Here is a 24,850-nt window from a genome sequence, read left to right on the forward strand (position 1 = left end):
TTCATTATGCCCCCCTCCACACCAGCACCTTGCAGCAGGTCGTTTTCCATCATAGGTGTTATCCATTATTGATGAGGTCTGGAGAAGGCAGTGGTGAATAATTAAGTAGGTTTCAGGTGCCGATTGAAGGATTAAAGGAAGGAAAGAATGAAAATGAGAGAGCCAGGGCAAGAATTCTGAATTCTGTTGTGCCAACAGGACACTAGATAATAGACATTTTCTGTAACTTTCCAGAAGGCCTAGGGGTTTTCTTCGTAGTTTGTCTGACTTGGGGTCTCATGTGTGCTGCTGGTTCCCTGGTTAGTAACTGAACATATTGTAAGCTTTCCACAGCAGTGGCGAAGATCGTAATGGCTTCAGTGTGCCCTCAGTGGTTCACGAATCCAAACCAAAGCACTGTTGAAGGGTGAGCCTGGGGGAAATGGCCTCTCCCATGAGTTGGGGAGAGTCCACAGGTAGAGAGTCTTCCATCTGGACACTTGAAAATCAACACCCAGAGATTTTCTATCTTTTAAATAGTTAATGGAAAGGAGAAAGCATTTGAGAGAGACCCAGTGCTATACATGGGCTCCTGACCTGCCCGCCATTTTGAAAGGGGCTTTCATGAATGGGGACGGACAGCTATAGGAATTGCATCACACCTGCCTGGATTATAGTAGGTGCAGTACAACTGCCAGCAGGCATGGGCAGAAACATGGCGAGAGGGGGAGAGAAGGGCACCTTGTTTCCCACTCTGGCCTGGAAAGTTGTCCACAGCCCAGGAAACCACAGCATGGGTGGATTTTTCAGCTGTGAATTGTTCAGGTCCTTGGCTTCTCTCTTTTCTACCTTTTGACCCTATCACAACTCCCTAACTAATCAGGTAAACTCAGAGAAAGACCTGTGAGCACGTGTGATAAAGGGTTTGGTGAGAAGGAAAGCTGAAGCCATCCTTTAGGCCGAGTCTCTTGAATGTTCTGTGCTCTTCGTCTTTCTTGTACTCACGTCCTCCCCCATTGCCATGGCTTGTTATGAGGTGATTGGCACTGGGAGGTGTGTCCTGTCTTCAGCCTTCAGAACCACCCTGCCCCCCCTGTTTCCACGAGCTTCCTCCAGGTCATCTCTGCCTGCGTGTGTCTTGACCGTCTTCTCTTCTGCCAAGGGTCCGTGGACATGGCCCAGCTCTTGAGCCTGATTTGGGATTACCTGTTAGTTTGGGTCAAACCATGCTGGCCCCGAGGACAGCTTTCTGTGTGGTGTTTGTCTGGTTAGCCGGCCGCATCTCCCTTACCCTGAATTCAGCGCAAGGATGTTGGAGGCCCGCGGCGAACGTCCGGAGCGGCGGGGTCTGCTTCCAGCGTCCTGGCCCCCAGAGACACAGGCCCCGCGTGGCACCACGCGGTGCATTCTGATGCAGGCCCAAGACAGCCGCGTTTTCCCACCTTCCACTCCTCCTTTGCACATGAGCTGTGTGCTTTTTCGCAGGTTCTATAAACGTAGCAGAGTCTAGAGTGTGTGAAAGTTTCTGGCTGCACCTCAGAACCGAGTTTATTTTCCCCAGAAATAGTAGGCATCGCTGCCAGCAGGGGTAGCCAGCCATCTTCTCACAAACATCAGGTGACGGCGCTCCGCCAGTGACGCAGGGCCGCCGCGGGGGGCCTTCGGGCACCCAGGGGTTAATGCGGGTGAGTCGGACAGCCCGGGAGGCGGTCACATCTCCTGTTACAAGTTGCATTATCGACCTGGGCATCTAACACCGCTGGAACTGATCCACCAGACGGGCACTGGGGCCGGGAGGTAGCCCCAGCTCACAAGTGGAGGCATCAGGGCTGGCCCGGCTGCCCAAGTAGCACCCGGAGAGATGGAGAATTTTTGGATGTACCAGTTGGAGTGTCACGAAGAAGAGGTAGGTGGATCGCAGGGCTCCAGGGTCATGTTTGCCTCTTCGCTCTCGGTGTTGTGTCCCTGGTGACGTGAGATTGTAAATTCTCCGCACTTCCCTCCATACTCAGGGTGTAGGAGCAGAGCAGCAGAGTGGGCATTCCCCAGGGTGCGGGGGACATGTAGCCAGGCGCTCCTTGTTGCTGGCGAGTTCTGGATGACCTGTAGAGCGAGCAGCCCATCTGATCACGTAGAAGGATGCTGGGCTCTTTGCTTTCTCTCCATCAGCGTTGTGTGCTCATAAACGAGTTAGTCTGGGTACTGTGCGCCCCCCCCCTTTCTGTTCTCAGTGCTGTGTCTTTTGCTTCACAATGCTAATGACAATGAGTGAGCTTAGTGCCTTGCACGTTTGGAACTAGACGAGGTAATGGGCCTAATGTGCCCCTAACAGGGCCTGGCACATAGTAAGCCTTCCGAAAAGGGCTTCCAAAAACAGCTGCTACTGTTCTCAGTAGGTAATGTGTTATTACAGCAAACTGTGCACTTGCTGCATCGCTTCATATAAACCACAAGTGACTTTGGTTTTTCCTCTTACGGAGCTCAGGTCTGGGAAGGAGAGTGCAGGCCCCCAATGGGGAAATGAGAGGCTGCCTCTCTCATTTGTCCATCACAAGTTGTAAGGCATTTCAAACTGTAGAGCAAGGCCCTTTCAAAGGGTAATAGCTGACCTGTCTTTCCAGGTGGGCTTTTTCAGCTGGTAAGTTACCTCAACTTACAATAATGACACTGGTTAATAGTTCAGCTTTTTGTTTTCATTTGGCTTTTGTTTTGTTTGTTTGTTTGTTTTGCCTTTGAGTCCGTGGCTTCAGAAGCTTAAGGCCCTTTGGATGGTAATAAAATGAATTACTTATTGACAGTGAGAGGCCTCTCTTTGAGGAGACAGCTGCGTTGCAAGGCTGTCTCTGAGCTCCAAGGTGGCCCAGGTCTTCACCTTCCAGCCATAACGTGGTGGCTTGGGAGCACGTAGGGCTGGGAGCACCCACCCTCCTCCTCCCCCCCGTGGGAAAAGAATAAAAATGGTTAGAATATTTTAACCGACAGTTATCTCAAAATGTTCCATTGGTATTAATTGAATCCATTATAAATGTGTATATAAAACACTTCATTAGGCCCGGGCTATTATCATTTTAATGACATAATTATGCCCCTGCAATGCCTGTGCTAACTTTCCTACTTCACCACATTAAGGAAACAGAAATGTGCATTGATAATACAGTTTGAATTGAGAGCGAATAATTACGGATCTCTTAACCAGTTTCAATTTTCAAAACCACAAACATGTCTTGGAGCAAGAAAACCTAATCATATATTTGTTTCTTTTTTTATAACTCTAACGCGGAGCAGGGTTCATTTAAAACAACTTAAATCAGTGAGGAAAACAATGTACGTTTATTTGAGAAAGGGGATGAAGCTGGGTAAACCAAGATGCATAGCGAAAAAACTATTCAGGGATGCCGGGTCTGGAGAAACCCCACACAGTCCCTGAAGCAGAAGTTTGCCAGAAGAAGTCGAGTACGTGCCGTCACCTGCCACAGGCAGCCACACCTTTGAAATTCCAGATAGGTCCAGAGTGGTCAGGCCGGTAAGGAATTGAACGACCAAGTGCTTGATCACGGTCCGTATGAGATGCTACCTTTGAGAGTTTTGTGTCCACAGTACCATTCACACGAGGATGTGTGATTTGCACACAGCATCTGACAAGCAAGCCAACTGTGATCAAGAGTCAGTGAACAGAACCCTGATCTGCACTTGGGCACCAATATTGTGGGAGCACAGAAGTGCGTGCTACGTGGGCTCAGGACCGACTCCGTGTATCAGTGTATTTTGTGTTTTCTTTCTCCTCTGGCATAAAAGGATTGACATCCGTGCATGCTTCCCTGTGTTCGACATACTTACTGAACTCCTGTTGTATATTTTATGGAGAACCTTGTATTAAACACTTGGAAAAGAAAACTTAAATAATCACATGCCGGGTGCCTCAGTTGGTTAAGCGTCCAGCTCATAATTTTGGCTCACGGTTGTGGGATTGACCTCCAAGTGGGGCTCTGTGCTGGCGTGAAGCCTGCTTGTGATTCTGTCTTCCTTGCTATACGTTCCTCCCCTGCTCACATGCATGGTCATGTTCTCTCTCTCTCTCTCTCTCAAAATAATCACATTCTGCCTTCGTAGTGCTTATTAAAATACTGTAATTAAACCATCCGATGGCGTTTCAATAAACCATAAAGGAGAAAGTGACATATGTAAGAATGGCATCAGTCAAACACCAGCAATTCTCATAGGAGAGGGCTTGCACTCACCGAAGAGAATAGGAAAGATCTCACTCAAGAAGTAACATTGGAAATGAGCTTTTGGAGGCTCATGGACATGTGCAGTTGGACAAGAGTGTGAACAAGGGCACTGCGCAAAAACACGCAGGTTATCTGGGAAGCAGAAAACAGCTCAGTTGACTTGATGGTAGACATAATAACTGGAAGGGGGAAAAGTGGTGAAATTAAGGCCAAACCTTGGAGGGCCTTAAGTACCAAGGTAGAGTCCACGATTTATTGTATACACAAGCAGGAACCACCGACGTTTTTTAATTGAGGCATGATTGCTCAGAGCTTGTTAAAATTGTATTTTAAAAAAATTTTAATGTTTGTTTTTGAGAGAGACAGACAGAACGTGAGTGGGGGAGGGGCAGAGCGAGGGAGACACAGAATCTGAAGCAGGATCCAGGCTCTGAGCTGTCAGCACAGAGCCCGACGCAGGGCATGAACCCACGAACCACGAGATCGTGACCTGAGCTAAAGTTAGACGCTTAACCGACTGAGCCACCCAGGTGCCCTAAAGTTGTATTTTATTTTATTTTTTTTAATGTTTTATTTATTTCTGAGAGAGAGAGAGAGAGAGAGCAGGGGAGGATCTGAGAGAGGGAGACACAGAATCTGAAGCAGGCTCCAGGCTCTGAGCTGTCAGCACAGAGCCCGATGTGGGGCTTGAACCCACGAACCGCGAGATCATGACCTGAGCCGAAGTCGGACGCTTAACCGACTGAGCCACCCGGGCGCCCCAGGTTATATTTTAAAGTGAGAGTCAATAGATACTTAGTGAAAGGTGTCTGCTTGTCTTAGTTTGGGCTGCTGTGTAAGAAAAACACCACATGCCGGGTGCCTTCAACAACAGAAATTGGGATGCCTGGGTGGCTCAGTCAGTTAGGTATCAGACTCTTGATTTCAGCTCAGGTCATGATCTCACTGTTCTCGTGATATCGAGCCCCCCGTTGGGCTCTGCACTGACAGCACAGAGCCTGCTTGGGATTCCCTTTCTCTCCCTCTTTTTCTGCCCGTCCCCTGCCTCGTGCATGCACATTCTCTCTCTCTCAAAATAAACATTTTTTAAAAAACCAAACATATTTACTTCTCACAGTTCTGGAACCTGGGAAGTCTGAGATCAGGGTGCCTGCATGAGCAGCTGCTGGCGTAGACCCCCTTCCTGATTTGCAGGTGGCCGCGTTCTTGGTGTGTTCTCACACTGTGGAGAGCAGAGAGAGGAAGCAGGCTCTTCTGTGTCTCTTCTAGTAAAGGCACTAATCCCATTAGAGGAGCTCCATCCTTGTGACCGAATTACCTCACAAAGGCCCCATCTCCTCATACTGTCCCACCGGGTGCTAGGGTGCTAGGGTGGATGAATTTGAGGGAGACAGAGTTCCTAGCCCTGGTGAGGAAGGCCCATGAGTACTTGGTGCTTGGGCCTCTTGTGGTATGGTGGCTGCTTGGGGACTTTGAAAAACAAAAACAGCTTTATTCTCCAGGTCTGTGAGTTGCTCCACAGAGGTGACCTTACTAAATAATCCAGTCACCGATTTGGGAAACCTGTATCATTTTTTTTTTTAATATTTTTATTTATTTCTAGGAGACAGACAGCATGAGCAGGGGAGGGTCAGAGAGAGAGGGAGTCACAGACTGAAACAGGCTCCAGGCTCTGAGCTGGCAGTCAGCACAGAGCCCGACGCGGGGCTCGAACCCACGAACCGCGAGATCATGAGCTAAGCGAAAGTCGGACGCTTAACCGACTAAGCCACCCAGGCGCCCCAAAACCTGTGTCATTTTTAAGGGATTATTTTCTCCTACCCTTCTTCATGGTGAAAGTGTTGTCACCGAGCTTCCTTGAGGAAAGGACCAACATGTACTTGGACTTGTCAAGGTCGGCGAGAGTCAGGCGGAGTCTCTCACCAAGGTCCTCACAGTAGATAGATAGACCTCTCACCAAGGTCCATACGTTGTGTGTCGTGGTGACACATGAGCTGTGTTGTAAACGAACACTTGCATCTGCACCTGATTCTCTTTTGTAACTCCATCCCCATGGCAATGTCGCCCTCACCCCTCATACTGCAAAATGCTGCCTCGAGTGGGAGACCCCGCGCATGCCAGAAATCGCACACAGTTGTGTAGATCCCCAGGCTTAGCCCGGAAGGCGCTGTTCTTACCAATATACCAGTAAGAGTCTTGGGGCTTATAAATTAATTTAGAGTCTTTGTAGTATGATTTTAGAGAGGCTTCTGTGTGCTTTTTAATTTTATCTAAGAGTAAAATTTTAATAAGGAAGGAGACAAGAAGAGCTAGATGCGGAAAGCATCTCCATGGGCACGTGTTGTCTTTGTGAACACCCACCCCCCACGGGGGGAAGTAATGGTTACTGTTGGAATCTTACAAGACTTGGTGGAATGTTGGTTGAATGCTTTGTGCGTCCGCAGGTGCTGAGCTGATGCCCTGTGTACATGGTCACCGATTAATCCTCATGTCAGCCCCAGGAGGTGGGTAGTAACTGTTTTCCCCAGTTCTCAGGAGGATCCGAGAAGATGAGTAACTGCTCCAAGTCAGAGCAGTGAATGGGAGGCAAGATTCAGACGCTGGTCTGCCCGATGCCCGGGCTGGACCACTCAGCCCTCTCGCTGTCCTGAAACCTTGAAAGTTTTACTAGTTCTGCCACATTATAAAATTAAAACACCCCAGCCCTTTCTTTCTCTTTATCCCAGCCTCTTTCATGTTTTTTTTGTTTGTTTGTTTTATTTCTAGGAGAGAGAGATAGAGAGACAGCGTGAGCAGCGGAGGGTCAGAGAGAAAGGGAGACACAGACTCTGAAATAGGCTCCAGGCTCTGAGCTGGCAGTCAGCACAGAGCCCGATGCGGGGCTCGAACCCACAAACCGCGAGATCATGACCTAAGCCAAAGTCGGACGCTTAACCGACTAAGCCACCCAGGCNGTTTTATTGCTAGGAGAGAGAGATAGAGAGACAGCGTGAGCAGCGGAGGGTCAGAGAGAAAGGGAGACACAGACTCTGAAATAGGCTCCAGGCTCTGAGCTGGCAGTCAGCACAGAGCCCGATGCGGGGCTCGAACCCACAAACCGCGAGATCATGACCTAAGCCAAAGTCGGACGCTTAACCGACTAAGCCACCCAGGCGCCCTTATCCCAGCCTCTTTCAAAGGAGAAGTGTACCTTACGTTCCCTAGAATCAACGTTGTGCTTTTGGAAATAGACCCTAATGTTGGAAAGCCGGGTTGGGTTGGATGTGAAGCCCAGATCCTGTATCTTAGGAATTGATCGAGTTTTTATTTCCACCAAACAAGAGGTGTCCCGAGTCTCCAGCACTGAGGTGGGAAAGGCCTCCCTGACCAGCCTCTGCAGGTCACCTCTCCCTGATGCCCCTAGCCTCCTGTTCACACCTGTGAGGGCAGCTCTCACACCCCCTTTTAAACACCATGCGGGCAGGCCGTCCTGAGGAATCTTGCAGAAGTACACTTTCAAAAGGCCACTTAAAATTAATCCACTTAAAATGAGGAAGGGGCGCCTGGGTGGCTCAGTCGGCTTAGCGTCAGACTTCTGCTCAGATCATGATCTCATGGTCCCTAGGTTCGAACCCCCCATCGGGTTCTGCCCTGATAGCGCAGAGCCTGCTTGGGGATTCTCTCTCTCCCCTCTCTCTGCCCCTCCCCTGCCCATGCTCTCTCTCAAAATAAATAAATAAACCTTTTTTTAAAATGGGGATGTGCACTTGGGTGGCTCAGTCATTAAGCATCCGTCTTCGGCTCGCATCATGATCTCACAGTCCATGGGTTCAAGCCCCACATCGGGCTCTGTGCTGACAGCCCAGAGCCTGGAGCTGCTTCAGATCCTGTGTCTCCCTCTCTCTCTGCCCCTCCCCCACTCATGTTCCATCTCTCTTTCAAAACTAATAAATAAACATAAAGGAGTACCAAAATTTCAAAGTATGAGGAGGCAAGAGGGGATTTGGCTAGAACCTGACCTGGAGAAACAATACTAAAAATTATAAACCTGTTTTAACTAATGTGTTATCTTGTGACTAATAACATGGAGGTTATAATTTCACCTACCGGTGAATTCTTAAAACAGAAGAGAAGTATTGATTTTTGAGGAGTGGCACACAGTGACGTCTGCAGCATGATTGGAAGGGATCCTTCCAGATCTTAAAGAGGACAGTTTCGGCAAGGATGTGTAAGGGCTGCTACAAATGTCACAAGGGCCTCCCGTACTGGGTTTGATCCTCCAATCATGCGTTTTCAAAGCACCCCCAGTACCATCCTTCTTTCCAGGCTATCGTCCGCTTCACCGTGAACCGGTATAGCCCTCCCGGCTCTCCCAGTTATCCGTGGCTGCCTGGAGCCGTCCTCCAACTGCGCCCATTTCAGTGCTCTAAAATCCTGCTTTTTATTTATTGTTGAAGTGTTCACACTTCTGTGCAGCGCGCTTGTAGGCATCTGGCTTTCTGTTTCATTTTGTTTGTGGTCTTGAAGCACCAGATGGTTCCAACAGTCAGCCGATAGCAGCTGCCGGAGACGTGGGCCGGAGAGAGGGGTTGAGGTGGACAGTGACGTCGTGAGCGGTCAGCTCAGTGGCAACTGCTTCTGTGTTACTGCGACTTCTGTTTTCCTCGAGGACCCAGTGGCCACTGCTTTCAGAGACACCCTGTGTTTGTGTGTGCGTCTGTCTCCCCTGCTAAGCAAGGAGCTCCCTGGGGACAGGCGGGGGTCGGGGCCTCCGCAGATGCTGTCAGAATTTCCTTGTTTAAAAAATGAGTGAACGGGGCGCCTGGGTGGCTCAGTCGGTTCAGCGTCGGATTTCAGCTCAGGTCATGATCTCACAGTTTGTGAGTTCAAGCCTCGCGTTGGGCTCTATGCTGACAGCTCAGGGCCTGGAGCCTGCTTTGGATCTGTGTCTCCCTCTCTCTCTGACCCTTCCCCGTTCACCCTCTGTCTCTCTCATAAATAAATATTTTTTTAAAAAATGAAAGAACAGTCCCAATGGAACTCACCTGATCGCGAATCTTGTGAAGAACCTCTCCAGAAGTCAACATGTTTAGATGTCTTTACATCTTTAGATCGCTGCTTAGCGCTTAGTCCTTAGGCTTTTCTGAAAAGAATACTGTCTACTTTGAAAGAGCCTGCGGGCCCTTTAGTTTGGGGGTGTTCTCATCATCATCCAGTCAGCTTTTCCAGGTTGTAGTCTTCTCTTCATGCAGAGGTCAAGGGAGAAAGGATTAAGGAAAGGGAAGAGCAGAAAGTGATAACTCAGTCCCTCCGTCCTTTGGATTTTCAGTCCAGTGGAGGAGATAGTCACTAAGTGCTAGATTCCAGCAGAGGAAATAGTTACTAAGTGCCTAGATTGACCTTCTCCCCTGAGGACAACAGGCCAGCGACTCACAAAGAAAACCTCAGCCTCTGAGCAGAGAGTAGGTGCTGGCTGCTTGTCATCAGTGAGGCTCCGGGGACTTGCTTGCTTTCCTGCAGAGCTGCTCGACCTCCCTGCCTCTCTCGGTTTCCAAAACATCCCCCCCCACTCCCCATCTCATCCTGCTCCATGAATACTGCACACTTTTTGGATTCAGCTGAAGTATCCTCTTCCCCGTAAAGAGTTGCACGTATACCCTCCCTTCCTGCAGAATTGCACCCTCTCAGCCCTGTGTCCCATGTACGGGTGAGTATCTCTGCCACGTGCCACACGTCTGCCTCCGCCCCTCATCTGGAAGGGGATATAGGAGAGGACCGCAACATCTCTTTCCTCTTTGTTTCTCGGCCCAGAATTAAGGACAGAGGTAGGCACACAATAAATGAGTACTAGTTCTCTGTGCACGCTTTGCTTCCCTGCAAATACCACCTCGACCACCAGCAGTGCGGCGTTTGCCCCCAGGAGATGTTCGATTGGAAATGAAATGAGTGACTAGCTTTCCCTCTGGATGTTCCTGCGTCCTGAGGCCGCCGCCAGCCTAACAAAGGGACTGCCCATCTCTTGCCCTGGCACCGAGGAACCAGGATCATATGGCTGAGAGCTCGGCTCCATGGCCCCCCAGAGCCGGGGTAGTAAAATTCAGACCGTGGTCGTGGAGACTGCTAGGATACAATCCGCAGAGGGCAAGCAGCTTACGAAGACCTCCTACAATTAAGCAGAACAGGGAGTTCCCAGGTTTCGGACATCATATAGATGTCCTCCTAATAGATGCCTCATGTGGCACTTTGTGAATTTCCAAGCCCACATTTGCTTCCCATCCTCGGTCTCATTGACTTAAAATGGAATGTCTAGTCAGTGACCCAGAAGGCATGAGACTTCAGACAGAGAAATACATAATAATAACTCGCTTTTTGTGTCATATTTCATTGGTTAAACTTTGCCTCCAGTACATTCTTTGAAAGTAAAAGGTATTACCTAGTTTCTGGTTTCCTCTCTACTTTTGAGAGAACAGCAAGGCAGAAGCCGGCAGTGAAGGGCAAAGGGCTTTTAAAGCAGGCATTGGAGATGAGTCCATACGAACACCTTTGTTCAGACTCCATGGGGGCCGTGCCTGCTCTGAAAGCATTTGCCAACTTGACTTTGTCAGCAGTGGTTTGGGGAGTCCTAGGCTTCCCCCGGGTGGGGGCCTTTCATTTGGGGACGGCTTTCAACTTCAGAAGAGCTTTGCTGGAGCTCGGGTCACAGTCCTCGCAGGCAAAGACCTGTTTTCTAATTCAAAATGCAGATTTAACATTCCACACGGAAGATCATTGGAGTGCTGTCAGAAAAGGGCTTCTGGGGCGCCTGGGTGGCTCAGCCGGTTAAGCAGCTGTCTTAGGTTCAGGTCATGATCTCACAGTTTTTGAGTTTGAGCCCTGCACTAGGCTCAAAAATTTAAAAAAAGAAAAAATTAAAAAATTTTTTAGATTAAGAAAAGGGCGTTCGATCAGCCACAGCGTTCAATCTGCTGTTGAGGAAGCGGGGCCTCACTGTGGGATCTGACCTGCCTCTTCCACATCCCAGCCTACTGTCCGGATAACCCGCCTTCTCACATCATCCTGAGATGATCCCGTGTTCCCAGTGTTGGAGTGAATTCGTTTTTTAGCAGATTTTCAACAGAAAATGGTTAGATAAGGAAATAGAAACTGAGGGACTCTTTGGAAGATTTCTTTTAAACGGAAGTGTTACACAGCCCTCAAACCCAGCAATTAAAGAAAAACCAGCTGTACTAGCTTCCCAGGGACCAGACCCTTAAAATCTTTGCAACAGAGAAAATTACTTGGGGGGGAAATTGATGTAAATATCTAAGGAAGATCTTCAAATCTGAAAAACTGGGAAGATGGAAAGGCACTACAATCTCATGAGGACTTTACTACATTAATTTTGAGTAGTCCAAACAAAGCTAACCTCAGCCAATACCCCTCAACTCTCTTGGGTGCCAAATAAATAATTCTGTGGATGATTTTTGTTTGTTTTTTATTTAACATTTATTTATTATTTTAATGTTTTATTTATTTCTAGGAGAGAGAGAGAGAGAGACAGCGTGAGCAGGGGAGGGTCAGAGAGAGAGGGAGATACAGACTCCGAAACAGGCTCCAGGCTCTGAGCTGTCAGCACAGAGGCCGCCATGGGGCTTGAACTCACAAACCGCAAGATCATGACCTGAGCCAAAGTCGATGCTAAACCGACTGAGCCACCCAGATGCCCCTGTGGATGATTTTTTTAAGGCACATAGGGCTGGTTTCTTGCCTCCAGGGACTGTGTGGTTAGGGGGTCCTTTACGTGAGCCCTCAGCCTGCGCCCACCCTCTTGGCTTCCCTGCACAGTGGCTGATGCTTCCTGGTCCTCACTTCCCTGCCCAGAATTAGGAATGTGGGCATGGAAATCAACTCCAGGCCTCACAAGAATAGCCTCAGCGTAAATAAAATCGCATTTTGCCACATCGTCGTCCAGATCATTTGGCACTCCCCTCCCCCCTCCCCCATGTTTTCCTATAATTGAGACTTTCTGGAAAAGATTTATTTAGTTTTATGATTTCACAGAATGCTCATTGAAGTCCTGTTGTACGTGAACATGCCCCCGCCCCTACTCAGCACGACCAGTTTTGTGGAACATTCTCCCCTTCCATGCAGAGGTACTGCGCTGATGTTTCTATCTCAGTTTCCCCATGGGGGCCAGTTGGAAGAGATCAGAAGCAGATTGAGCTATCACTGATGCCACTCTGCTTCCTTTGCCAGGGACGTGCCTCCCCTCACACGGCCACACTTCCTCAGAGGACAGATCATCACGTGGGTTCTGTCGTAGGCTTCCTGTCAGGCTTTGCCAGCAAACGATGACGCGGTGTATCTTGCTCTCAGAGGACTGTCGCTGCAGGACTCTTCAGCGTCCCTGTGGCTTGCCTGACGGTGCCCTTCATCTGTCAGGATTTCAGGAGCACACAGAGACGTCTGGGTACCGGCTTCGGGGCGGGGGGGGGTTCCAGCGCCCGTTTGAGTCCCGTCCTTGCCTGCTGGCTTGATTTTTTTGGCCAGCCACTCGGCCAGTGTTGACGGAGCACATGCTGTGTCCGGCCGTCACCTGGGGCTTCCCGTTCCCATCCAGCAAGACCTACCTGTGCCACCACCGGAGGCAGTAACACCTGATGGGGACCATATGTCCCAAAGCTATGTTTCTAATCCTTATTTTCAAACCTATCATTCAATAAAGGATTTTTGAACTGTTTCAAGAGCAGCCACGGTCACATTGTTCAGAGGCTGAAATTTCTCTGAATTTTCAGTGGCCTGTGGATTAAATCAGAAAAACATACTTGAAATCTGGACTCGAGAAATACAGGTGGTGTGGCTTTTGGTCTTCAGTCCCAACTGCCACTTTAAAAATACCTCTTTTCAGGGTGCCTGGGTGGCTTAGTCGCTAAGCATCTGACTTTAGCTCAGGTCATGAGCTCAAGGTACATGAGTTCAAGTACCACATGGGGTGAGTTCAGACCCCACTTGGGATGAGCACAAGCCCCGCTTTGGGTAAAACATGAGCCCTGCTTTGGGTGAGCCCTGCTTCTCTCTCTCTCTCTCACTCCCTCCCTCCCCATCCTCACTCCCCTCTGCCTCTAGCTCACTTGCACTCTCTCTCTCTCTCTCTCTCTCTCTCTCTCTCAAGTGAAAAAAAATGAAAAAGAAGTGAAAACAAAAATACCAGTCAGTTAAACATCCAGCTTCAGCTCAGGTCATGATCTCACGGTTCATGAGTTTGAGCCCCATATTAGGCTCTGTGCTGACAGCTCAGAGCCTGGAGCCTGCTTTGGATTCTGTGTCTCCCTCTCTCTCTGCCCCTCCTCCCTGCAAAAAATAAACATTTAAAATCTTTTAATAAAAAAATACCTGTTTTCATTTTTCCTTTTCCATTCAGGTCATCTTGGGCAGGTGGTTTTATAAGATAATTAGTACCCAAAGTCTTTGTCAGTAAAAATTTTAAAACCACAGACTTGGGTGTGTATCTCCATTAGCTTTATTCATTTAGGGCTCTAGGATTGCTATTCATCTGTTGCTGTGTTGAGACACTTGGCCTAAGGAGGGACAAAATGGCAGAGCTATAAAAGGTTCCTTTGAAAACATGGGGGGAGGAGGGCTTGGGTGGCTCAGTCACTTAAGCATCTGGTCATAATGTCACAGTTCATGGGTTCAAGCCCTGTGTCAGGCTGTGTGCTGACAGCTCAGAGCCTGGAGCCTGCTTTGGATTCTGTGTCTCCCTCTCTTTCTGCTCCTGCCCCGCTCATGCTCTGTCTCTCTCCCTCCCTCTCAAAAATAAATAAATACAAACCAACCAAGAAAACAGAGTGGGAATTTAAAAGAGCTTAAGGGGCACCTGGGTACCTCAGGCAGTTGAGTGTCTGACTCTTGATTTGGGCTCAGTTCATGATCCCAGGGTCATGGGATCAAACCCCGCATCAGGCTCTGTGTAAGATTCTCTCTGTCTCTCTCTGCCCCTCCCCCCTTTCTAAAATTAAAAAAATAAATAAAAATAAAAAGCTCAAAAATGCAGGCCTTTTATGTACCATTGGCAACTTCTCTGCAAGGAAGTTTTGTCACTGTGGAGGTGTGTGTGCAGTTGTGTGGGGCTTTCTCCTCTGGCCCCCACCCCACCAGGTGTTCACGAGCCCCCGATTCTCACTGTGTCTTTCCCTTGCTGTGTTCCAGTCCCCGTCTCCTGGCAGCTCCTCTCCCCTGGGCGCAGAGTCTTCGAGCACACCCCTTCACCCCAGCGACCCCGCGGAGGCCTCCTCAAATAAAGAGGTAGGGTGCTGTTTTGTTCCAGAAGCCACCGGCCCATGTGTTGTTTGATTCTTCTTCTCTTGTGAGCTTTCTTCAGCTCCCTGCACAAATCCCCCAAATCCCCCTCGAGGGAGAGAAGTGCTGATTCCTCCTCTCCAGGAGTTCAGTGATTGAAGCCACGTCCTCCAGCCCAAGAGCCACAGGCCAAGAGTGTCTGTTTTGATTGATAAATAAAATGGAAGTGCACCTTCTCAGGCATGCCAGCCACAGTTCAGGTGCTCAGTGGCCACATGTAAGTTGGAGCTGTTGCGTTGGACAGGGAAGATGACAGAGCATTTCCGACATTCCAGAAAGTTCCCCGGGACAGTGCCAGAAACTGGATATCAAGAACTCTGTGTAGCAGCAGCCTTCCTCAGGGTATTACGAACCAGTTTGGGAAATGGGCCAGTTTTGTAAATACCCATTTCTTACAGGCCACGTGAGATATTTTTCATGACATCAGGGTGACTACTCATCCTGGTTTACCTGGGGTGGTTTGCAGTTCATACCTGCTTTCCAGTTCACACCTGCTTTCCAGTCCACACCTGTTGTGCAAGCAGTGCAGCTAGTGAGCGTCATTCTCCCTTTTTTATATATATTTTTTAATGTTTATTCATTTTTGAGAAAGAGTGTGAGTGGGGAAGAGCCAGAGAGAGAGAGGGAGACACAGAATCTGAACAGGCTCCAGGCTCCAAGCTGTCAGCACAGAACTGACATGGCGCTCGAACTCACAAACCACAAGATCATGACCTGAACCGAAATCAGAGGCTTAACCAACCGAGCCACCCAGGCGCCCCTCCACTCTCCCTTTCTAAAGCAGTGCTATCCAATAGAACTTTCTGTAATGATGGAAATAGTCTGCTTCTCTGCTATCTTACACGGTGGTCCCTAGTCATGTGAAATGTGGCTTTTGGGACTGAGGAACTGAATTTTGCATTTTATTCCATTTAATTATAGTCGTGGCTCAGGACTCCTAGAGAGCACAGGCTGGAAGTGCCCCTCTCACACAGTAAGTCATATGGCTGCCTTACTAACGGAGCCCAGACAGAGCCCCAGCAGAGGCTATTTAAGTGAGAAAATGCTGCTCACTCCCAAGCAAGGTGTCAAAGGGCAGGTTTTCCTCCTGGAGGGAGCCCTGCCTTTTCATTTTCCCACACTGTTGTCCTTTTACCCCCAGCCAAAGGCCACCCCAGCTATTTATGAAGTGGGCCACAGGTGCCGTGGGCTGCAGGGTTCAGCTCACTCCAGCCCAGCCAGTGCTGAGGCTGTGCACGAGACAGGTAAACCATATAATGAATGGTTGTGTCACTTTCCTTCCTTTTGTTAAGAATATGACATTACGTGGAACAGAAGAAAGCAGTTTCCAGGGCGCCTCGGTGGCTCAGTAGGTGAAACATCTGACTCAGTTTCAGCTCAGGTCATGATCTCGCAGTTCATGAGTTCAAGCCCCGCATCGGGCTCCACACTGACAGCGTGGAGCCTGCCTGGGATTCTCTGCCCCTCCTCTGCTCTCTCTGTCTCTGAAAATAAATCAACTTTTAAAAAGTTAAAAAAAAAAAAGAAGAAGAAGTTTCCCTTTTGCCATGAGTGGCGGATCACTTCTAAAGGGAGTCTTCATTAAAATTTGCCCTTGAAGCATCACTGAATATACATACATTTGCCATTAACTATTCAAGCAGAGAGAGGTAGACTTTTGAATCACCTGTGTATATTAACCCAAACAAATGTAAGGAGACCTTCTCTGAAATGACACCAGCGTTAGAAATTAAATTTCAGCTATGCTTTGTCCTTGTCCTCAGACCCTAGGTCACGGGACCAGGGGGAACAAGCTGTTTGTGCGGACGCTGGGTCCCACTGCTCTGCCTTATCGTTTGTTCATAATACAGGGATAGGCGAGAACAAGAAGCAAGAAGAAGAGAATCAAAGCCACAGTGATAATAACTAAGCAAGAGTGAGTGTTTCCCAAGCATTTACCGTGTTCAGGCATCGGGCCAAGCACATCATAGTCTCACCTCCTCCTTACAGTAATTCTGTGGGTGTAGGAAGCACTGTCCTCACGTTTTGATGGAAGCAACAGAGAAGTGCACTAACTTACCTGAGGTCCAGGGCCCAGGGCAGGGCAGGATTTGAATCCAGAACTCAGGGATTCATGCAGGGTCTTCATGCCAGGGTCTGCTGCCCTCAGGTGAAAAGTGCCTACAGGCCTCACACTGCGTGGACAAGGTGACGTGTATGTCATTGTTCCAAGTGTCAGGCCCCCTGGCTTTGCACATAGTTTAGTGTGTTGTCGTAGAAAATCCCAAGGATTTTGGCCTTTCATCTTCTTGAATGTGGCGTTATTAATTCTTGGATGTTAAGGATCGACTCATGTTGGTCTCTGTCCACATGTGAGAAGACAAAGGGCTAATCAGGCATCTGAATATTCAGCTTTTGATTATTCATCAGATATAATAAGCAAGGCAAACGTGTTAGTTTCTCGATTCCTACAGGACTTGGCATGTGTTTCTGCAGATCCTTAGAAATAATGATGAAAATCCTCTTTGTGTGCAAAAATTAGAGATTCTTTCATTTCTCAAAACATTTTTTTTTAAATCTTACTGTCCCAGAGACTAAAGAAAGCCAGTCGTGAGCTTATGAATACAGAATAAGTAATAAGTAAATGTACCAAACGCCCTCCGTTGTGGCTCTAAATAAAAACCGCAGCTTTTAGAACTATTGACTAAAGTAATTCTTTCGTAGCTTCTGCTAAAACCCAGGGACTGTCCTTGAGATGAACATTCAGAAAAGTATCCTAATAGCCCAAGAAAATCTGAACTGGTTTCTTGGATGTACATGGAGGTACATTTTGATGAAACAAAGTAAACCCTCTCTACCTCAGGCCCTTTGCTGCTAAGGGCAAGGACATGGACGGCAGTTGGAAAATACTAATTTTAAGATCTTTAGTCTTTATGAGGAAACTGGCTTCCACCTACAACCATGAAGTTACTTTTTTATTTTTTAACCGGAGTTAGACCTGGCTATTGACACTCGACTGGGCCTTTCTTCCCACTTGGATCAATGGAAAAGTAAAACCAATGTAAATCACTGTTGAAGTTGACGTTGGAGCTCTCTTTCCTCCTGTCCACATATCTTAGCTTTCCTTGGGGTGCAGTTTTCCATAAATGCACTAGGAGCCAATGACCTTTCTTCCCAGTGGACTTGTATCTTTAGTTTCCTTCGGGGTAATCCCTTCTGAAATAAGAAACCCACCATTTCGGTGTGACGAACCATTTCATCCCAGCGGGCACATTCCAGAAGGTTTACTGACACATTGCCTTGTGTGATTTGTTGTGTGATTTCGTGTTGAATTCTTGTCATTGTCACAAATTGAGGTAGTCTTAAATCTGGGGGTCTTTGCCTCCAGTTTTTCTTCTAGAACAGTTAACTGCTATTTTTAGAATGTTGTACAGATGGTAATTAGTTAGTCGTCCCTTTGCTGTCCTCCTCTTCCAAGCGAAGAGCACGGTACAAAGTACTACAAGATGGAGCCGTACCCCCGATGTCCCGTCTTTTGGGCCCTAACTCTCCCACCTGCCAGGCACCCCCCAGAGTTTACCATCCACCTCGGTCAACCTGTTGAGCAGCTCTGCTATCCTAGGTACCCTTTTCCTAAAACATACATATTGAAATGACATAGCTGCTAGATTCTTAGCAATGAAAAACCATAGGCTTTCTGAGGATAGCCCTGGGCCATGCAGAGCCTCCTTTTTGCTCGTTTGAAAGACTCTTGTTTTTGACAGTAGCTCTCCACTCGCCTGCAATGCTCACATCACCCTGCCCCAGACATATCAGCTACAAATTCTGTGGAATGCGGGAATGAATTTCCTGCACTTAGGCCCCTCAGAGTTCTCTGTGCCACTCACTTACGGGAGGAACCAAATGGTAAGTATTGCTCCTCGGCGAGCTAGCATTTAAACTGCCATTCAATCAGGTTCTAGAAGGTTTTTAGCTGATCGTGCGCACATCCCAACGATGCTATTGGAAGACCGACCCTTGCTGTGTTACTTAGTATAAGAAATTCCACCGCTTTCAATTCACTTCTTTGATTCTGTTCTTATGTTAAGGTAACATAAACTAATTACTTACATAATGGAATTTTTAAACCAATAAGAGATGAAAGGAGGAGAGGAAAACTCTGGCAAACATTTTTAGTGCAGTGAGAGACTACTGAAGCAAAGACCTAAAGGGAAATAAAATTCTCCAGGGAAATTCTTGATTTCAACATATAGTTGCATTGTTGATGCTTTTACTCATCTAGCAGTTTTTCACTTAGAAACCCAGATTCTTAAGAGTGCAAATTGAGCTCTTTGTATTGCTGTTGCTCATTATGGACTTTGGTCTGTGGGATATTTTTTAAGCTGATGGACATCCCTCTAATTGTGGAATGTAAGATTTTCAGGTTACCTAAAATATGAATGGATATTCTGGGCTCTGGGTAACCTCTAATAAGAAGTGTGTGTCTGTCTGCACCTTTCTTTCTGTAATAACCAAAAATGGTTGACACCGATTAATATCTGTCATTGGTGATCTATTTATTTTTCATGTTGCACAGATAATGTGTTAATGCATTTTTCATCATGCTTTGCCCTTTCTGAAACCTCTTTGTCTTGATTACAGTCAAGAAAAAGCTTGGCTTCATTCCCAACCTACGTTGAAGGTAAGAGCTGAAAAGGAAATAATTGAGTACTGAGTCATGCATGAATATTCTAGCACTTTGGGCATTTGAAGCATGGGGCTGTAAGACCATAGTGGGGAAGAAAGGCTTATTAATAGTCTTAATGATCATAGAATTTTAAATTAAAAGAAAACAGCGGTGAGCCTGTCAAAGATTCCCCCACCGTACCCCCCACCTTTGCCGATTCTGTCCCTGAGGACCTGAGGGAGGTTGCATGGAGGCAGAGAGCTGTCTCCAGCTTAGAAATGGGCATATTACATCTGAATCCAACTCTCCTCCCCTCCAGTCCAGGATACCTCTTGTATCCATTAAGAACCATTCAAGCGGGAATGAACTTTAAAGGTGACTTTTGGTCCTGTAAATTTAGAGGGAAGAAAAAAAGATCTTTCCAATAATTCCCATCTCTTGCTTGGATGAGTAAGCGTAGTAACATTTATCCAGCTTTTACTCTGTGCCAGATACACAGTTTTCATGTAATAACTAATTGAATCCTCACATCTATCTCGTGAAGTGGGCTTACCACCCCCATGTTACACAGGAAAGAACTGAGACATTTTTACTCAAGACGAGGTGAGTGCCTTTCCCAAAATCACACAGTTAGCAAGCTTCACAGCCAGGCCGTGAGCTGGCAGTCTGATTTCACAGCTGTCCCGATAAATGGCATTCTGTGCAGGGTGGCTACGTATGGTTGTGCAGGTTTCTCACTGCTCAAGGGCACCCAGTCAGGAGGCCTAGCAGGGCCAGAACTTGGCCCATGCGAGACAGCCCCACTTGACGTCAGGCCATACAAACAAAATGCCTGTTCCTCATCCTCACAAAGGCCCTCGTTAGCTAGAGGTGCCACTGACCCTCTACCAGAGAGGATGGCAGATGGTTTTTCAGGTAGGATAGATTGGCATTTCCTTGAAAGAGGATTTTCTGGGGACTGTGAGGCTCTGTCTGGCCCTTGGATCCCGTGAATGAACAGTCAGGGGATAATGAATTACCACGATTCATAGACCTTTACGACCCGCAGTCCTGCAGCCTAGGTCAAGCTCATGGGCTTGCTTCCGTTACTCAGGTTTCTTTCTTGAGTAGCCTGTAAATTATTTGTGCCATTTTGGTGAGGCCCCAGAACTCCATGAGCACTCTTCAGGGAGTTTTTGGAAGTTTGGAAATTCCATTTTTCCTCAGCGACACCCCTCCAGATGCAGCATCACGAAGGTGTGAGGACGTAACACGGAAGCAACGCAGAGGCCTCACTCAAAGGACAGACACATTCGAAAAGGCCGAAACGAAACCTGCAGTTCTTTGGCTTGGGACCAGCATGATGTGGAATTTTCTAACTTTTGAAAAAAGTATTCTAAAATGAAATTACGAACACGGGGCTTCTTCCCGAGGCATGATCTAGCAGCGGTGACATTTGATTACCCTCAATATCTCTGGAGGATAAATGTCATCAGATCGCATCTCAAATGTATAATTTATTTAGGTCCAGCGTATCTGTCCCTTGGCTGGTTGGCATTTATGTAGTCCTTTGAGTATTATTCGGATTGCTCTTAAACCTTCCTGCATATCCACAGTTACCGTGGTTGACAAGAGACCCTTTTCAGGAAATAAGCTAACTCAGACATGAACATATAATCCTGGAAGTCCCGTAGAGAAGTATGTGGTTAATTTTTTTTTATCTTTCTTTTAACATTCATTATTTTCACAAAGCAAATGGAAGGTTTTTAAAAGTTACTATCCCAGATGAGATCTCTCTTCTCAGTGCCCAGTTGGGCAAACGTGGTTATGTTTAAGTGAACACTGTAAACCTGTCACGGGAATTTCTGATAGGAGACTGATAATCTCTTACTTTTTACAAAATGTAACGTAGGTTCCAGACCGTTTGTGTGTTATTTTAGTTAGAACAGTGCTTCCCTGCTGTATAGCTAAAACCATATGTTGTAAATACTCTGAATCCTTCTCACCTCTGTGAGAAAGTTTCAGTGCAAGAATCATGTGACTTTTGAGAAGAAGGTGAATTACTCACACATAGCTGAGGCAAGTTTGGCTGATTCTCTTTGTTTGTCCAGAAGCCTTTCTCGGAAAGATCGAGAATAAGGTAAACAATGGGTTTCCTTGCTTACTGACTACGCACATGCTTTGTGAAGGCCTTTCCTAAAACACTGTTCATTTCTTTATTTCAGCCACCACCTTGGCTTTAGAAAAATGACCAGATTGTTTTAAGACTGAACTCTGATAAGGTGCTTATCGTGGGAAGCAGCTGGTTAAGCCCAAGATGGGCTCGATGTTGAGGGATAAAAATAAAAATCATTTCAGACTAGCTCCCCGAAAGGAAAAAGCAAATTGTTTCCCTTGCCAGTTATCTAATTTAAGAGCCTGAGGTTTTAACAGTTGGTTAAAAATGTAGATTTTAATCTCCCCAAATATGGCACTGAAGCCAAAGAAAATACATATGCTTTTCATTGCAGAATTAAAATGCCCTTCTTTGTGCATCTGTTCTCAAGTCATATATTAGTCCCAGACATGATTTAATCACAAGTAGAGTTTACAGGTGATTATGGTTAGAATCAGATGCCCCCATTTTAAATATTTTAAAACTAAGGTTTGATTTAAAAGGCTGGTCAGTGAGAACAGAAAATTCTGATTTTCTTTGGAATTGATCTGTATATAGCTGCAACCCAGGGACCCCAGAGCCTGTAACTCAGCAAGGTTGGCCTCAGGGGACTCTGGATAATGTCACCTGCCTCAAAGAATTGGGGTCAGAGTCCATTCTGGGGATCTGGACACTCCCAAACGAATGTCCATTTTTCTGATTTGTAAAATTTGCTTTCCCCATTACGGATAAAATGGAAGGGAGAGATGTGAACATTGAGGCTATAAAATGAGGTTTTCTAATAAAGCGGCCTCCTGCTCACCTGACCACTTGTCTGGCAAACATTTATTTGATGCCCACTGGATGACAGGCTCTGATGAGACAGAAGAGCCAAAGATGAGCATGACATGGTCTTTTGTCCCCAAAGAGCTCACAGTCTAACAGGAGACACGACACCCTTTGTCACTGAATTTTATGTTTCATATAATACACACATCATTTCTCACAGTCAGTGAGCGTATGAAGAGGAAATCGTCCCTTCCCTCTGAAAACAAGGGGTGAGTGAAGGCAGGCCCGGAGAGGTGCCTTGGACGGGCAGGGTGTCTCTGCACCGGGCTGCCTGCACTGTTATCGACAGTGGGGGAGGGTGAAGGCTCTGTCAGCAATTCGTCGGCCCCCCCCTTCCCCCAGGGCGGCTTCACTCACCGCTGCGGCTCTGTGTGTTACAGTTCCCGGACCCTGTGACCCCGAAGACTTGATCGATGGAATCATTTTTGCTGCCAATTACCTTGGCTCCACCCAGCTGCTCTCAGACAAAACCCCCTCCAAAAACGTGCGCATGATGCAGGCCCAGGAAGCCGTGAGCAGGATCAAGGTGAGGGGCGCGGGGGGCGGAGGTGGCGGGCTGAGCCGTCCATGGTGGTCTCCCCTGTACCTCATGCATATCTAGTCTCAGGTTTAGGGGAGTGTGGGGTGGGATGATGTACCTGCCAACAGAGAAAAAGTGTGCCTGAGCCCTTACAGATAAATGCTGTGTGCCTGGGGTGTTCTTAATGTTCTTAAGAGAAAGCACGTGTGATCATCAACTCTGGAAAGCTGGTAACGTGAGGACGGATGTCATTTTGAACATTAGGTCTCCAGCGGGAGAGCTTTATCCCTGTGTTTTCATGCACGTGGCGGTCCAGTGACTTGAATACTCATGTTACGGGCATGGTCCAAGCTCAGTCTCCTGCTTTTGAACCAGTTATCAAATATAGCATGTTGGGATTTTGTTCATGTCTGTTCAGCAGAGCCCCAGGGTATCAGACGGTGAGCAAAAGAGCACAAGAGAAACCGAAATAGAGAAGCTTATAACTTACAGGTCCTCAGGGAAGGACCCAGGGACCCAGCACACCTCAAGGGGCCACAGGGTGGGGGTCAAGCCTGAGTGAGCGCAGGCAGAGGGCGAGACAGGACCTGGGGCACACGCCTCTCCTAGGGTCTGTGAGCAGAGTACTTCGGGGTCCCTGGATTTGAACTGGCCAACTCAAACCGAAAAGGGCAAAGTTTTGGGGAGCTCCACGGGGGTCTTCTCTCAGGCCACACACGGGGAAGGCCCTGGGCCTGAGGGAGACCATTTACTACAAGGGTTGTTGGGAATTGATATCGGGAGCTTAAATTTGCTTGTGACTCTGTGAGCTGTCGTCCAGGGCACCCACTTGTGTGAGGGCTAGCGTCCGTTTCAGGTCACAGCAGGCCACGTGACCAAAGTGGATGCCAAGGCAGCAGCCCCACAAAGCAGCTTAAGCTCTGGACACAGGTTAATGGCGCTGCTCACTTCCTCAAGACCAATGGGAGTGTGAGGACCTGGCATGCCTCGCTCTGTGGTTTTCGGACAGCCGGGGGCCACCTCCGGAAGGGGCTTTTGGAAGCAGCTGGGGGACCTCGTGGGGTGCCACAGCTTCTGGGGATGTTTTGTGCTGGTGTTAGTGGGCCCGAGGCAGGCATGCCTGACAGCCTGCAATGTCCAAGATAGGGCACAGGATAGAGATTTAACTCCCACAGAATGCCAGAGGACCCCTCGGCCCCTGTCAGGGAGCACTCCCAGAGCCCATTCATGTGAATCTTTCAGGACCAAACAGCATTCCACCCCTGGAGGAGCCCTGAACGCCCTCAAGACAGAAAACTGTGCTGTTTGGGGATTTCTCTCAACTTCTGTCCATCAAGGTTTCAAACATGTGCGGGTTTGGGGATCATACTGGGCACCTTGTTCATTGGCCTCCTGAGTGGGAGCCGTTGAGTCCCACAGATAGTTTATCTGTTCCCACTGCCCTGTGACATGGATACAGTGTGACATGTGACATGTCCACTGCCCTGTGACATGTGACCTTGAGGAAAGGAGAAGACACCTCCCCAGAACTAAAGGCCGTGGCACCCAGCGCCAGAGCCCAGCCAGGACCCAGTGTGCGCTGAATCACAGCTTCCAGTTTCCGCAGTGAGGCCCTAGAGCGCGGGTTTCCCTTCTTAAAGTCCAGCCTCCCTGAAAAGAAACCAGAAAGTTCACTTTGAGGCTTCAAAGGTTCGGTATCCAGAAGTTCCATGGCTGATTTGAACCAAAAAATTAGATGGTTTCGTTGATCATAACAAGCAAGATGAGGCTGTCTGATTATAAATCCATTTTAGACCTGCCTAGAGCAGAGCAGACATCTGGAAAACATATATTTATTTTTACAGCAAATTATTGTAGTGTGAGGAATTCATTACAGAGTGGCGAAGTTAAATGGCTCCATTCATTTATAAGTATCATCTTTGCAGCGTGCTGCTTTGCATGTGAAGGAGCTGCGGCCCGTCATTAAGTGTTTTCTGCCTCCTTTTCCTTTTAAATGCCCGTCGAGTCATTAGACTTTGCACCCAGCCTGACGCTTTTGCAAATGCTAGGTGGAGACTGTGTGCAGACCCATGGGTTATTTCAGCGCCCCATAGAAAGCCACCGTGTCGGGATGTGCACCGAGATTTCACAGAGGGAAGCAGAGCACCTAGAGCATTTATCTGGATCCGTGGGGTTGGTCTTGCAGGAACCTGCACCCT

General features: G+C 47.8%; 1 protein-coding gene across 1 annotated transcript in view; it reads left to right on the plus strand.

Annotated features, from left to right (window-relative positions):
* APBA1 (amyloid beta precursor protein binding family A member 1) overlaps nucleotides 1-24,850 on the plus strand; it is a 67,043-nt gene that overhangs the window by 15,904 nt on the left and 26,289 nt on the right. The window contains 3 exon segments of the mRNA XM_077759406.1: nucleotides 14,376-14,471; nucleotides 19,146-19,185; nucleotides 22,513-22,658. Coding sequence (XP_077615532.1) covers nucleotides 14,376-14,471; nucleotides 19,146-19,185; nucleotides 22,513-22,658 — 282 coding nt within the window.

The sequence above is a fragment of the Crocuta crocuta genome, unplaced genomic scaffold, assembly GCF_008692635.1.
Source record: "Crocuta crocuta isolate KB4526 unplaced genomic scaffold, BGI_CrCroc_1.0 scaffold41, whole genome shotgun sequence".
Taxonomy (NCBI): domain Eukaryota; kingdom Metazoa; phylum Chordata; class Mammalia; order Carnivora; family Hyaenidae; genus Crocuta; species Crocuta crocuta.